At 44.3% G+C, this 16,349-nt stretch overlaps 1 protein-coding gene across 1 annotated transcript; it reads right to left on the reverse strand.

Moving 5' to 3' along the window:
• Positions 1-8,826: 8,826 nt before the first annotated feature.
• On the reverse strand, positions 8,827-12,386 carry LOC134395944 (zinc finger protein 239-like). The gene is made up of 2 exons (XM_063122227.1): positions 12,183-12,386; positions 8,827-10,107 (listed from the first exon to the last, which is right to left on the reverse strand). Exon 2 carries the CDS (start codon positions 10,094-10,096, stop codon positions 8,930-8,932), a length of 1,167 nt encoding a protein of 388 aa, XP_062978297.1. The 5' UTR covers positions 10,097-10,107; positions 12,183-12,386; the 3' UTR covers positions 8,827-8,929.
• Positions 12,387-16,349: the final 3,963 nt, after the last annotated feature.

The following is a 16,349-nucleotide window of genomic DNA, read 5'->3' on the forward strand; positions in this document are numbered from 1 at the left end:
AAGTTATAAACAGTGAACATTAAAAACAAGTATACAAAATGTTAAACCATCAAGAACATAAAAACAACAATATCCTTTTAAAACAACTATTGGGAGCAATTAAAACACAAACAAATGGATCTCGACCCTACTTTATATTACATGGGAGAAACAGGCCAGTCTCTGTGCAAAATAATAAATGGGCATAAATAAAAAATGGTAATGTTAAAAAACCAGTGGAGGAACACTTAAATCTTTCATGACACTCTGTCAGTGATGCTAAAATGGCCACTCCTGAACAAAGGGACTTCAAAGATAGATGACATCAGTGTGAAAATGCTGAAGTATATCCTGCTTATAGGTTTCCCATGGGCAGCCGGTTGGCCACTCTTTAAACAGAATGCTGGACTGCGTGGTCTAATCCAGCAGGGCTCTTATGCTCTGTTTAAGTACACATCGTCAAGAGATTCAACTATTTCCTGTGCATTGAACAAGGACAAAGGTGTTTTTAACCACATTTTATCTACATTTAATGATTAAAATGATCTTTAGGCCACCTTTAAAATGGTGGAATCATAGAATAGCAGAGTTGGAAGGGGCCTACAAGGCCAAGCCCCTGCTCAATGCAGGAATCCACCCTAAAGCATACCTGACAGATGGTTGTCCAGCTGCCTCTTGAATGCCTCTAGTGTGGGAGAGCCCACAGCCTCCCTAGGTAACTGGTTCCATTGTTGTACTGCTCTAACAGTCAGGAAGTTTTTCCTGATGTCCAGCCGGAATCTGGCTTCCTTTAACTTGAGCCCATTATTCCGTGTCCTGCACTCTGGGATGATCAAGAAGAGATCCTGGCCCTCCTCTGTGTGACAACCTTTTACGTATTTGAAGAGAGCTATCATGTCTCCCCTCAATCTTCTCTTCTCCAGGCTAAACATGCCCAGTTCTTTCAGTCTCTCTTCATAGGGCTTTGTTTCCAGACCCCTGATCATCCTGGTTGCCCTCCTCTGAACACGCTCCAGCTTGTCTGCATCCTTCTTGAAGTGTGGTGCCCAATACTCAAACTGGTACTCAAGATGAGGCCTAACCAGGACAGAATAGAGAGGAACCAGTACCTCGTGCGATTTGGAAGTTATACTTCTATTAATGCAGCCCAAAATAGCATTTGCTTTTTTGAAGCCACATCACACTGTTGGCTCATATTCAGCGTGTGATCTACAACAATTCCAAGATCCTTCTCGCTTGTAGCATTGCTGAGCCAAGTATCCCCCATCCTGTAACTGTGCATCTGGTTTCTATTTCCTAGATGTAGAACTTGGCATTTATCCCTATTAAATTTCATTCTGTTGTTTTCAGCCCAGCATTCCAGCCTATCAAGATCACTTTGAAGTTTATTTCTGTCTTCCAGGGTATTAGTTATCCCAGCCAATTTTGTGTCATCTGCAGATTTGATAAGCGTCCCCTGCTTATCAAATTTGTAGATAAATAAACTTTCAGATTCTTTTGATCTATAAAGAGACATCAGAGAAAGATCTCCCCCCCCCATTCACTATTTGCTTCAGCACCCAAAACTTTTACTTTGCTGTTAGACCATAGAGTGATATAACTGGGTTTTAGATTGGAGGGAAGGAGCTGAAAATATCGCTTTATGATATAGCTTTAATTCTGAGTAGCCCATTCCAGTTTCGTAGAAATGTGTTGCATATTATACAAAATGTAGGCTGCAATCCTATGGTCACAGCGAAGGCACTTCATATTACAATAACCATCTCATAGAAAAACCTACTTGAGGTATGATGGCTCACATTTTAAATCCCTAAAACATAATTTACCTCATGGACAGTTTGTCAGATTATAGAATCATAGAATAGTAGAGTTGGAAGGGGCCTACAAGGCCAACGGGTCCAACCCCCTGCTCAATGCAGGAATCCAACCTAAAGCATCTCTGACAGATGGCTGTCCAGCTGCCTCTTGAATGCCTCTAGTGTGGGAGAGCCCACAACCTCCCTAGGTAACTGATTCCATTGTCGTACTGCTCTAACAGTCAGGAAGTTTTTCCTGATGTCCAGCTGGAATCTGGTTTCCTTTAACTTGAGCCCATTATTCCGTGTCCTGCACTCTGGGAGGATCGAGAAGAGATCCTGGCCCTCCTCTGTGTGACAACCTTTTAAGTATTTCAAGAATGCTATCATGTCTCCCCTCAATCTTCTCTTCTCCAGGCTAAACATGCCCAGGTGTTTAAGTCTCTCTTCACAGGGCTTTGTTTCCAGACCCCTGAACATCCTGCTTGCCCTCCTCTGAACATGCTCCAGCTTGTCTGCATCCTTGAAGTGTGGTGCCCAATACTCAAACTGGACACAATACTCAATATGAGGCCTAACCAGGACCGAATAGAGAGGAACCAGTACGTAGCGCGATTTGGAAGCTGTACTTCTATTAATGCAGCCCAAACTAGCATCTGCTTTTTTGCAGCCACTTCACACTGTTGGCTCAGCTTGTGATCTAAAACAATTCCAAGATCCTTCTCGCTTGTAGCATTGCTGAGCCAAGTATCCCCCATCCTGTAACTGTGCATCTGGTTTCTATTTCCTAGATGTAGAACTTGGCATTTATCCCTATTAAATTTCATTCTGTTGTTTTCAGCCCAGCACTCCAGCCTATCAAGATCACTTTGAAGTTTGTTTCTGTCTTTCAGGGTATCAGCTATCCCACCCAATTTTGTGTCATCAAGTTTGATAAGCGTTTCCTGCACCTCCTCATCCAAATCATTGATAAAAGTGTTGAAGAGCACTGGGCCTAGGACTGAGCCCTGTGGTACCCCACTCGTTACCTCCCCCCAGTTTGAGAAAGTACTGTTGTTAAGCACTCTTTGAGTCCAACTCTGTAGCCAACTGAGTATCCACCTAATAGTTGTTCCATAGAATCATAGAATAGCAGAGTTGGAGGGGCCTACAAGGCCATCGAGTCCAACCCCCTGCTCAATGCAGGAATCCACCCTAAAGCATCCCTGACAGATGCTTGTCCAGCTGCCTCTTGAATGACTCTAGTGTGGGAGAGCCCACAACCTCCCTAGGTAACTGTAATTCCCTAGGTAACTGTAATTCCCTAGTAAATTCCATTGTCATACTGCTCTAACAGTCAGGAAGTTTTTCCTGATGTCCAGCTGGAATCTGGCTTCCTTTATCTTGAGCCCGTTATTCCATGTCCTGCAGTCTGAGAGGATCAAGAAGAGATCCTGGCCCTCCTCTGTGTGACAACCTCCCCTCAATCTTCTCTTCTCCAAGCTAAACATGCCCAGTTCTTTCAGTCTCTCTTCATAGGGCTTTGTTTCCAGACCCCTGATCATCCTAGTTGCCCTCCTCTGAACACGCTCCTCTGAACACGCTCTCCATCTAGCCCACTTTTAGCTAGTTTGTTAATCAGAATATCATGGGGCACTTTGTCAAGAGCTTTGCTGAAGTTAAGATATATTATGTCCACAGCATTCCCACAGTCCCCAAGGGAGGTTACCCGATCAAAAAATGAGATCAAATTAGTCTGACAGGATTTGTTCCTGACAAATCCATGCTGGCTTCTAGTAATTACTGCATTGTTTTCAAGGTGCTTACAGACTGACATCTTTATAATCTGCTCCAGAATTTTCCCAGGGATGGATGTCAGACTCACTGGTCTGTAGTTCCCAGGTTCCTCCTTTTTGCCCTTTTTGAAGATAGGGACAACGTTAGCCCCCCTCCAGTCGTCCAGCACCTCACCCATCTTCCATGATTTCACAAAGATAATAAACAGCAGTTCTGAGAGTTCTTCTGCTAGGTCCTTCATTACTCTGGGATGCAGATTTGACCTCATTCAAAGAAATTAGGTGTTCCTTGACCATTTGTTTAACGATTTCAAACTGCAATCCTGCTCCCTCAACTTCTGCTTCATTTTTTCCAGGGGGTCATAGACCCGCTTTTGGGAGAAGATTGAACCAAAGTAGGAATTGAGCATTTTAGTCTTTTCTTTGTCATCTGTTATCAATTTGCCATCCTCACTAAGCAGTTGAACCACCATTTCTTTCCTCTGTCTTTTACTATTCACATATCTGAAGAAAGCCTTTTTATTGCTTTTAGCATCCCTCGGTAATCTCAGCTCATTCTCAGCTTTAGCCTTCCTGATGCCATTTTGGCACTTCTATGCTGTCTTGTACTCTTCTTTTGTAGCCTGGCCTTCCTTCCACTTCCTATATGTATCCTTTTTTGTTTTCAGGTCATCTCTAAGCTTTTTGTAGAGCCACATTGGTTTCTTCTGTTGTCTTCTATCTTTTTTCCTTGTTGGAATTATTTGTAATTGTGCCTTTAAAATTTCCTTTTTAAAATATTCCCACCCATCTTGCATTCCTTTTCTCATTAGGGTTACTTGCCGGGACCTTACTTACCATAGTTCTGAGTTTATTAAAAATTTAATTTAATTTAATTTAATTTTAATATTTTAGCTTTCCTAAAATCCAGAGTACGTATATGGCTACACTCAGCTTTTGCTTCCTTTATAATCAAGAATTCAAGTATGACATGGTCACTTTCCCCCAGAGTTCCCGTAACTGCCAATTTATCTACTAAGTCATCCCTATTGGCGAATATCAAGTCAAGGATTGCCAAACCTCTAGTTCCTTCCTCCACTTTCTGTAGGAGAAAGTTATCACCCACACATGTCAGGGATTTCTTGGAAGGGCCGCTTTTGGCAGTAATGGTCTCCCAACAGATATCAGGATAATTGAAGTCCCCCATTATTACTACATCAGACTTCCTTGAAACACTGGCAATTTGTTCCTCAAAAGTTTCATCCTCGTCTTCTCCTTGATTGGGTGGTCAGTAGTACACTTTGATTATCATGTTCTTTTTATTCCTTGCCCCATTTATTTTAATCCAGATGCTCTCGATGGGGCTCCCAGTCTCATCCGCCTGTATTTCTGTGCAGGGATAGGTATTTTTAACATATAGTGCAACTCCGCCTCCCTTTCTATTTCTTCTGTTCTTTTTGAACAAGATTAAAACACAGATGTTCCTCGGAAAGCAGCTTTTGTGTGAATCTCTAAGGAGTGGTGTCTAATAGCTGTGGGTGCATGAACCTCTTTGGTAGCATGAGGTGATCTGAAGAAACAAAACAAGGTACGATCCGGCCATTTGAACTGTAGCTAACACTCAATTATGTTACTAACAGCTTACTTGCAACTATCCAAAAATATTGACAGATTTTACAAGAAATATCTAGACGTCAAGGAAAACCAATGTTCTCCTTTAAAAGAACTAGAAACATGAGAGAGGCATTGGTCAGGAGGGAATTTAGTGGGAACACGCTATGTGTTTACTGTAGATTCGCCTACATCATGATGGAATTTGGGGATCCTTCTAACCATAAACAATATTCTTAAGGCCACAATCTTATCCAAGCGTAGACAGAAAAATGTCCTACAACTTCCAGCATCCCTCCAGACAGCCATACTGGCATTGTGGGACTTTTTTCTGTCTAAACAGGCATAGAATTGCACCCTAAGACACTTCACCACATGTAACACCTGTAATGTGTCCATCCAGTGTCCATGTAATACATTTTATATTGGAAAAGTATGAAGGGCCTTCAAGAAAAAGGGGGAAATCTCTGCAATAGTAAGCCTGTATACACCAGAAGCTGGGGAACACGCATGGGAGGATGTTGTTGCACCGTGTCCTCCTTGTGGTTCCTGGTCGACAGCTGCTTGGCCACTGTGTGAACAGAGTGCTGGGCTAGATGGACCCTTGGCTTGATCCAGCAGGGATCTTCTTATGTCCTTATCAGAAACAATTGAGCACGCCACCAATCAGTCACTCCCAAAATCATACTGTATTGAATGTGAAGTTTTGGGCAGCAGAAAAGCAAATTATAAGTCCCTACATAGAAAGGAAATAGAGTGGATTTTAAGGCTAAATCCCCCCCCCCCCCCAGGCCTTAATGAGGAATTAGATTTCTTTACTCTAATTGAGGCTTTTTTCTTTGGTGAAACTTCCTTATTTTTTCTATCCAATTAGATAAGTACACAGAAAAAAAAAGTGTGGTTAGATAACCCAGAACAATCCCAACTTCTTAGCTCGCTGAAATTGCTTACACCTGTGTATAGGATATTTAACCTGATGCCTTCAGGAATGCCCCCTTTCCCCTTCTGTGTTCCTCTAAGTGTTTTCCCACCACCACCACTTTGTATTCGTGGGGCTGAGAAAGCTGGAGACTTTGCTGCTGGACAAAGAGGGATGGGATAGGTCCAAGCAACCGAAGAATCAGATCTGGCTCCCCTGCCCCCAGGACACTGAGATGCATCACCTCCAGCCTGTTCTGCCTCAAAGATTCAGGGAAGAAGACAGAGGCCTTCGGAACTTGGTTGTCAATTATTTCTAAACAGGTTTCTGAGCACCCAAGCATTGTCAAGCAGGGCCAGTTTCTCCAAGGATTCTTGAAGGTCGGTGTCATCATTAGCAGCATACGACCTGCTTTATTCTTCCTAGGTCAGTGAAAAAAAGAAGCAAGTTCTCAGCCAGAGGACATTCTATGTGAGACTGAATATTCCACACATCCCCAAATCGGCTGCACAAGTGTAACATTAGATTTGTGGCCTCAAAATAAGCAACCTGAAAAAGCTCAGCACCTGTTAAAGACAAAATCAAATTTCTAGTCCTCAAGATTGCAGAGTGGCGGCCTGGAGAATGAAGACCATGTTGGCTGCATCTGTTGAAGAAACAGACGTTAAACAGGTATAGGTCTATTCAGGGGGGGTGATTGGGGTGGCATTGCTTTTTAAGCCTTGCACACTTCCATCCCCCTTGATCACCCAATAGAGACACAAAAATCTTAAGAGTCACATATTTTAGTATTTTAATGCTTTTCATATTTTATGTATTTTATTGTTGTAAGCTGCCTTGTGAGGGCCTCTGCCCTGAAAGGCAGCCAAGAATTCTGGCTATCAAGTGAAACCTACCTGAGGGGGGCAGGAGCACAACAGGAATAGAAAGAGTTGTTCTGAGATCCCAGTGATATAGGGCGGAATAGAAATTTTGTTGTTTATTCGTTCAGTCGTTTCTGACTCTTCGTGACTTCATGGACCAGCCCACGCCAGAGCTTTCTGTCGGCTGTCGCCACCCCTAGCTCCCCCAAGGTCAAGTCTATCACCTCCAGAATATCATCCATCCATCTTATCTCTGTGATGTTCTTCCCTATTTGCCTGACAATGATTGGCCCACACATGATGATATGTTCAACTGATGACCAGCCTAGAGCACTGGAATCCCATTGATGTGTGACTCTAGCTTGGGGCAGGGGAACTCTTTGCATCACCTCTCCTGCTGCCAATCTCCATTCTGTCTCCATCCCCCTTCCTTTTTCCCCTCTCTCTCTACTGCCACAATATTTTGATGATGTTAACCTTGGATGTTAGAAAAGCAGACAAGGCAAAGGAAGCATATGCAAATATATTTTATTTGTATAACTTCTTTTAACAAAAAGGAAAATACAGTTGGGTTTCCTTGGTGAAGGGCGGGGGTAGGCAATTTGTGGCCCTCCAGATGTTTAGGCCTACAACAGAAACAAACTTCAAAGTGATCTTGATAGTCTGGAGTGCTGGGCTGAAAACAACAGAATGAAATTTAATAGGGATAAATGCCAAGTTCTACATCTAGGAAATAGAAACCAGATGCAGTTACAGGATGGGGGACACTTGGCTCAGCAATACTACAAACGAGAAGGATCTTGCAATTGTTGTAGATCACAAGCTGAATATGAGCCAACAGTGTGATATAGCTGCAAGAAAGGCAAATGCTATTTTGGGCTGCATTAATAGAAGTATAACTTCCAAATCACGTGAGGTACTGGTTCCTCTCTATTCGGCCCTGGTTAGGCCTCATATTGAGTATTGCGTCCAATTCTGGGCTCCACAATTCAAGAAGGATGCAGACAAGCTGGAGCGTGTTCAGAGGAGGGCAACCAGGATGATCAGGGGTCTGGAAACAAAGCCCTATGAAGAGAGACTGAAAGAACTGGGCATGTTTAGCCTGGAGAAGAGAAGATTGAGGGGAGACAGGATAGCACTCTTCAAATCCTTAAAAGGTTGTCACACAGAGGAGGGCCAGGATCTCTTCTCGATCCTCCCAGAGTGCAGGACACGGAATAACGGGTTCAAGTTATAGGAAGCCAGATTCCGGCTGGACATCAGGAAAAACTTCCTGACTGTTAGAGCAGTACAACAATGAAACCAGTTACCTAGGGAGGTTGTGGGCTCTCCCACACTAGAGGCCTTCAAGAGGCAGCTGGACAGCCATCTGTCAGGTGGATTCCTGCATTGAGCAGGGGGTTGGACTCGATGGCCTCTACTATTCTATGATTCTAACTCCCATAATCCCTCACCATTGGCTATGCTGGGTAGGGCAGATGTGAGCCATAGGCCAAAAGAACTGGAGGGCCACAAGTTGCCTACCTCTGGTATAGAATTTGAACTTACTACAAATTTCCAACACCCTTGCACACACAAAAAATATTAACCAGGATTTCCCACAACTAAATCCTTATATACTAAACGTGGTTTACATTTCCTGCTACTCTATGTCCACTTCAACTTTGGCAGTCCTATACTGTAAAAATGTTTTTTGATGCTCTACCAAACAGGGCCGATGCTACCATTAGGCCAACTAGGCAGCCGCCTAGGGCGCAGACCTCAGAGGGGCGCAGTACTGCCCTTTAAGGGTAACAATTTTATACAAATTAGCTGTTTTAAGAAAGAAGATAATAAAAGGAAAATATAATAGTTCAGAAACTCTTCTTGAACAGCTGAAGCAAAGCTGGCAATTTTTTTTGGGGGGGGGGGGTGCAAGTAGCTTGCCTTACCTAGGGCGCAAAATAGTCTGGCACAGGTTTATGAACTTTTCTGGTAGCTCATCAGAACTGTATCACTGACCATTTCCTACTCAGAACATTTAAGAGATGCCTCTTTTTCATGGAGTTTCCGATGTTTCCTAAGATTGGAACTTACACTAAAACCTCTGCCACACTCAGGGCATTCATAAGGTTTCTCTCCCGAGTGCACCCTCTGGTGAGTGATAAGGTGTGAATTGTTACGGAAGGTTTTCCCACACTTGAGACATGCATAAGGTTTCTCTCCAGTGTGAACTCTCTGGTGGCCAACAAGGACTGAGCTATAAGAGAAACTTTTCCCACACTCGGGGCATTTATATGGTTTTTCTCCTGTGTGAATCCTCTGATGTGTAACAAGGTGTGAATTTGTATTGAATTTCTTGCCACAGTCATTGCACTGATATGGTTTTTCTCCTGTGTGAATTCTCTGGTGAATAATGAGATCTGCACTTCGACAGAAGTTTTTGCCACATTCCAGGCACAGATAGGGTTTCTCTGTCATGTGGATTCTCTGATGACTTAGAAGGCCGGATTTAACAGAAAACGTTTCTGGGCAGTCTGGGCATTTATAAGGCTTCTCCCCTGTGTGAATTCTCTGGTGCATCACAAGGGTTGAGCGCCTCCCAAAGCTTTTCCAGCAATCCTGGCATTTAAAAGGTTTCTCACCAGTGTGGGTTCTCTGATGTGTAACAAGAGTTGAACTCCTACTGAAGCTATTTCCACAGTCAAAACATTTATAGGGCCGCTCCCCTGTGTGTGTCCTTTGGTGCATAATGAGGTTTGAGCTGCGGCTGAAGGTTTTGTCACAGTCGCAACATTTGAAAGGGGGTTCCTTGGAGTGGGTTCTCTGATGTCTATTGAAGTTTAAGATCTGGTTGAAACTCCTCCCACAGTGAGGACAGAAGTAGGGCTTCTCTCTTGTATGGCTTTTCTGATGTGCAATGAGGTGGGTGCTCTGAACAAAGCCTTTCCCACACTTAGTGCAGGTATAGGGCCTATCTCCTGAATGGAGTTTCTGGTGTCGAACAAGGTCAGAACGGCGGCAAAAGTTTTTCCCACAATCAGGACACGTATGTTTCTTCTTTAGTATATGTTCCCCTGGCATCACTGTTTTATCTAGTTCTACAACGTCGTTCAAGCGGGGAGCATGCTGAGCTCCGTCCCCCTCCAGGAGGCTTTCCTGATCGATGTTCTCCTCTTTTACCTTGGTCAACATTTTATCAACAGCTGAAGGAAGAGAGAGAGAGAGAGAGAGAGAGAGAGAGAACAGATACAAGACATTATTCTGTGCTGGGAACCATAAAAGGGTGATGTGACCAATCCCCAAAGCAAGCGTGGTGCTCATAAGCCCTTCTCCACATTTTCTGATTGCACAGGTCAGAAAGGGCTTGCAGGTACTTTAGACAGTTATTTATAGGATTTTTTAGGGGTGGAATCCTATGCATATTTAGACAGAAAATGACCTACAAGTCCCAGCATGCTGGCTGGGGAATGCTGGGAATTGTAGAACTTTTTTTAGCCTTGACGTGCATAGGGTTGCACCTTAAATTTCTCTTTGGATTGGAAAATGAAGTTTAAATCAGGGCTGGGCAACTTCTGGCCCTCCAGATGTTTGGGCCTACAATTCCCATTAGCCCTAGCCAACGTAGGAAATGGCGAGGCATGATGGAATATCTGGAAGGCCACAAGTTGCTCACCCCTGCTTTAAATCCCACTCTTGAGAGGAAGGCAAGAAGCAGAAGAAAATCAGGTTCAAATCCAACATCTGTTGTACATCTCAGTTGCAACTATAAGAAATGCCAGAGGCCTTCCGAGACTGGCTTACTCTGTGGCGGCTCCCCATATGTGGAACTCCCTGCCTCCAAGAGGTAAGGTTATGTATTTGTGTTCCACCAGCCATTGAAATCATTTCCCTTTGAACAATTTTGGCAATTTAAGTGATTGTGAATTTTGGCTCTTTGTGCGCTTGTTTTTTGGTGCTGCTTTTAGTCTGGTAGTTGTGTTTTCATGATAGATTGCATAAGCCGTTTTGAGCAATTCTTTTTTGGAAGAGAAAATTAGGGCATAACATTTTGTATTTTTTTTTAAAAAAAACAAGTACTTGGCCAGAAAATTGATGGGCTGGCTTTCAACCAAAAATAGTGGTAGAGAGCTGGAGCTGATGCAGCTCAACTGGGAGATGATGTGTAGTAGGCAATATAGAAATGAATAAATAAACAGTGGCCAGCGCTGCCCTGTAAATAATACCAGCCTCACCCATAAAATATGTATGCTTTGGGGCAGGACTACTGTCCATAACAGGGCATCATCTGCCAGTACACTTGGAGTGGGGAATAATAGAGTTGGAAAGGGGCTTATAAGGCCATCAAATCCAACTCCCTGCTCAACCTCAGGCCCAAAATCCAGCTGAAATAAGAGATTTAAGCCGAAATAGGCTGATATTGGGGGTATATTTTGGCTCCATGCCTTTTTCCTTTGGCCTCACCCACCACTGAAATATGGTCCCAGTGAGCTTCTCTGAAACTGGACTCAGCCTAAGGGCTGAAGGAGGGACACCCCGCCCCCCCCCCCCCCCGCAGTACACCAATGCCAAATGGGCCTGGAACTCTGCTCACTGCAGAGTTCCCTAACTGCTCATCCCCTATTGTAGTGGTGGGTGACTGCAAGCCATTTGCACAGGTCCCCTCTAAACCTGGAGTTGGGCCTATCTGACAGGTCGTACATCTCAGCCGACTCTACTTCCCTGAGCCGTTCTGAAAATAAAACAGGCTAATTTCAATGCATGCCACACCCAGCTCCTTAAAGAGTGAACGAGGCACAATGGTCCTAATCATCAGCTGCCTTTTTCATATACGTACACCAGCTTTTCATACACATCAGCAACCTGGTGTGCTCCAGATGTTTTGGAGCCAGCATTCCTGACAACTGGCTATGAATTCAAGTCCAAAACAGCCGGAGGGCACCATGTTGGGGAAGGCTGATAGACATACGCGGGGGAGGAGAGGGGGGGCGGAGAATGAGTCTAAGACACATGCATTTCTCTTGTCAATGACGGCAGCAGCCAGATCCCAGGATGGGCGAGGGTGGTAAATCTTTCTACCTATAATACTTCATCGCCCCCCTGGCTTTCTCCCCATCCAACCCCCGCGGCTGGTGTGCACCGCACAACGGCTTCCTTACCAGTCCTAAACCCCTTGGCTGTCCTAACCGCTTTAACGCCACCGGACCCCCGACTCATCTCCGGGTCTACAGCTGGCTCGGTAGGCATCTAATGGCTGTTGCGGCCAGGCAACGGTTCTCACCTCGGTCGGGCACAGGCCACGCAACTCGGATCCGGATCGTCTCTGCTTCGCTTGCGCGGGCAGCAGCTGGCGCCCCTCCCCGCTTCGCGGCTCTGCCAAAGCCTCTTCCGCGCAGCGCTTTCAAATCCTCCTCCCGCAAAGGCTCAGCTCCCGATTATCTGGGAGCAGAGGTGGGGAAGGACGGGAGGAAGGGGCCGACTGCTGCGTCCCCCACTCCCTACTTTCTTCGAATAGAACCGGAGCCCTCTGCTGGCCACTGGCTGGCTGCAAAAATGTGTCCTTCAAGGCGGTCTTTCCGGTGAGGGGCGGCGGAATAGCCCTTCCCGTTAGCTGATGCGAGAGGGGGCAGGGCGCTTGCTCGGGGGATTGCCTTGTGCGCGAGGAGGCCTTTCTGCAGCATTGCGGCATGGAAAGCGTCGAGAGCCGCAGCGTCTTGTGTGCGCGAAGCCTTCCTCCCACCCCGCCTGGCCTTCTGCCTACAACGCGGCAGCCTCCGGTGTGGCTTCAGCAGGGCCGGCCCGAGACAGCTGGCTGTCCGAGGTGGAACAGTCAGTCGAGGGGCATGGTGCCCAAGGCCACTCTAGTCACGTCATTTTGGCACTTGAGGCAAAACAATCTCTCACAAGCACCTTTCCCTTGGAGCAAAATAAATAGACTGCAGGCAATACAGAGAGCTGAAGCTATTGGACGGTATTTGTTGTTTATTCGTTCAGTCGCTTCCGACTCTTCGTGACTTCATGGACCAGCCCACGCCAGAGCTTTCTGTCGGCCGTCGCCACCCCTAGCTCCCCCAAGGTCAAGTCTGTCACCTCCAGAATATCATCCATCCATCTTGCCCTTGGTCGGCCCCTCTTCCTTTTGCCTTCCCCTTTCCCTAGCATCAGCCTCTTCTCCAGGGTATCCTGTCTTCTCATTATGTGGCCAAAGTACTTCAGTTTTGCCTTTAATACCATTCCCTCAAGTGAGCAGTCTGGCTTTATTTCCTGGAGCATGGACTGTTTTGATCTCCTTGCAGTCCAAGGCGCTCTCAGAATTTTCCTCCAACACCACAGTTCAAAAGCATCTATCTTCCTTCGCTCAGCTTTCCTTATGGTCCAGCTCTCGCTTCCATAGTTTACTACAGGGAATACCATTGCTTTAACTATGCGGACCTTTGTTGTCAGTGTGGTGTCTCTGCTCTTAACTATTTTTTCAAGATTTGTCATTGCTCTCCTCCCAAGAAGTAAACGTCTTCTGATTTCCTGGCTGCAGTCAGTGTCTGCAGTAATCTTTGTGCCCAGAAATACAAAGTCTGTCACTGCCTCCACGTTTTCTCCCTCTATTTGCCAGTTATCAATCAAGCTGGTTGCCATGCAACCCAGCTTTTGCACTTTCTTCTTTCACCTTTGTCATAAGGCTCCTCAGCTCCTCCTCGCTTTCAGCCATCAAAGTGGTGTCAGCTGCATATCTGAGATTGTTAATGTTTCTTCCTGCGATTTTAACTCCAGCCTTGGATTCGTCAAGCCCAGCACGTCGCATGATGTGTTCTGCATACAAGTTGAATAGGTAAGGTGAGAGTATACAACCCTGCCGTACTCCTTTCCCAATCTTAAACCAGTCCGTTGTTCTGTGGTCTGTTCTTACCGTTGCTACTTGTTCGTTATACAGATTCCTCAGGAGGCAGACAAGATGACTTGGTATCCCCATACCGGTATATAAATGCAATATGTAAATAAAACCTGCCTTTTCATGCCACCCCAAATCAGCTGCTGGTGTGGGGACTGGCGATTAGGCTAGCACTTTGTTACTCTTCCCCTTCCCACCAAAAAGTTGCACACGGGTGTTGTTTGGCCCTACACAGGCATAGGAAATTAGTATGCCTACCTATCCCCAAGACATTTTTAGGCTAGGGAATTCTTTTGCAATGGGTCACTTATTTCATTGTAGGTATTAACAAGGACATCAAGGACCTTAGACTTTTCCACACTGAGGTCTTCAAGGTGGTTTACAATACAGTTATCAAAAACGAGGAGATTAAATGAAGATTTGGAACTGCTTCCATTACTATGATTCAGCAAATTACTATAGGATTACTACAGTAAATTATTTTCCTACTGTAAATTACAGTAGGATTCAGCAAATTACTGTACATAATTTCCCAATACAGCAACCCTGTCCAAGCATTTGCCCAAAAAGATAACATCTGATAAAAGGAAAAAAGTGCACAAGGATATAATGATAGCTCTGAAGGCCAAACCTTTCAGTCACTATTAACAATCTGAGAAAGACATTCTGTTGATAAGAAGATTTTTGCAGACATCTTCCTACAAGTAAGATATGATCTATATTCTTTAGATATGTTTTGTATATATGTATTGAAATATTAATATACAAAGTATTTTGTCCTTATAGAATACATTAAAAAATTCAAATAACATATGTACATAGGCCTCTGTGGCAATATGTCAAGTTATTTATTTATTTATTTATTACATTTCTATACCGCCCAATAGCCGAAGCTCTCTGGGCGGTTCACAAAAATTAAAACCATCATAAAACAACCAACAGGTTAAAAACATAAATGCAAAAAACAGTATAAAAAGCACAACCAGGATAAAACCATGCAGCAAAATTGATATAAGATTAAAATACAGAGTTAGAACAGTGAAATTTAAATTTAAGTTAAAATTAAGAGTTAAAATACTGAGAATAAAAAGGTCTTCAGCTGGCGACGAAAAGAGTACAGTGTAGGCACCAGGCGGACCTCTCTGGGGAGCTCATTCCACAACCGGGGTGCCACAGTGGAGAAAGCCCTCCTCCTAGTAGCCACCTGCCTCACTTCCTTCTTACTTTTACAGTAAGAATATATTTTATTATATGTTGTCTCTACCAGGTCTTACAATACGTATTTTAAATGTTTACAGCCCTCTGAAGAAGGCCTTGAAAATATAAAGGCTGAAATGCGTCAGGCTCTTCAACTTACAAATAAAAATGTTCAGCATCCTGAGAATTTGTTTCTCCCTTCTTTTCACCTTATACTACAGTTAAAAATAATGTACCACCACCAAATCCATATTAATTAAAACACTGACCATCAACATATGAGAACATAAAAAGAGGTCTGCTGGATCAGACCAAAGGGGCAAAGGCCTATCTAGTCCAGTATTCTGCTCACACAGTGACCAAGCAGATTCCTATGGGAAGGCCACGAGCAGGACATGAGTGTAACACCACCCTCCCGCTCATGTTCCCCAGCAGTCAGTGTACATAGGCATTATTGCTTCTGATACTGGAGGTAATCGATAGCCATCATGACTAGCAGCCATTAATAGCCATATCCTCGATTAATTTGTCAAATCACCTTTTCAAGCCAAATAAGTTGGTGGAGATATCACATCTTGCTGCAGTGAATTCCATAGTTTGCACTGTGTGAAGAAATACTTCATTTTATCTGTCCCAAATCTCCCACCATTCAGCTTCATTGGATGACTCCAGATTTAATATGATTAGAGAGAGAGAGAGAGAGAAAGAAAGAGAAATTCCAGAGGTTCCAAGCCAATTGGGGAGATTGTCTAGGCTTAAGGAGACACATTACCTACCCCTGTGCCCACCTTTTTTTTCCTGGGTGCAAGGAAAACCTTCTCATTCTATCACCAATAGAATGACTACAGCTGCTAGTAATATATGCACAAGGGGAGTGGGGATAACTTTGCTTCAGAGGAACCAGATGTTTAAAAAGAAGAGGGCGGGAGAGAGAATCATCTTACCAATGCAATTGTTTCTATAAATCTAGCAGGAACCATCCAATGTTCAGATGGTAAAGTGGTGTTTGTGTGTGGAGATGCTCAGCTTTTCCTAGATCTCCTCACCTGGAGTACCGAATCAAGTTCTAGATACTGTAGAAGAGGAGAGTCAACAAACTGGAGCATGTCGAGAGGAGGGTGATAAAGATGGTGAGGGACCTGGAGACAAAGTCCAGTGAAGAAAGCTTGAAGGATTTGGGTATGCTTAGCCTGGAAAGGAGATGATTAAGAGGCAATATGATAATGCTTACATGAGTAAGCATTATTACATGCACATATACACAGTGTGTCACATGTTACATTACATGCACAGTGTAGGGCATATGCATTAGCCTCCCCTTTGCCCCATCCTTCTCCCTTCCCAAGCTGCCCAAAACTCAAGCTT

The sequence above is a fragment of the Elgaria multicarinata genome, chromosome 3 (assembly GCF_023053635.1).
Source record: "Elgaria multicarinata webbii isolate HBS135686 ecotype San Diego chromosome 3, rElgMul1.1.pri, whole genome shotgun sequence".
Lineage (NCBI taxonomy): Eukaryota > Metazoa > Chordata > Lepidosauria > Squamata > Anguidae > Elgaria > Elgaria multicarinata.

What these genes read in the sequence shown, in the direction of transcription:
- LOC134395944 (XM_063122227.1), bottom strand. Translation starts at nt 10,096, where the DNA reads ATGTTGACCAAGGTAAAAGAGGAGAACATCGATCAGGAAAGCCTCCTG.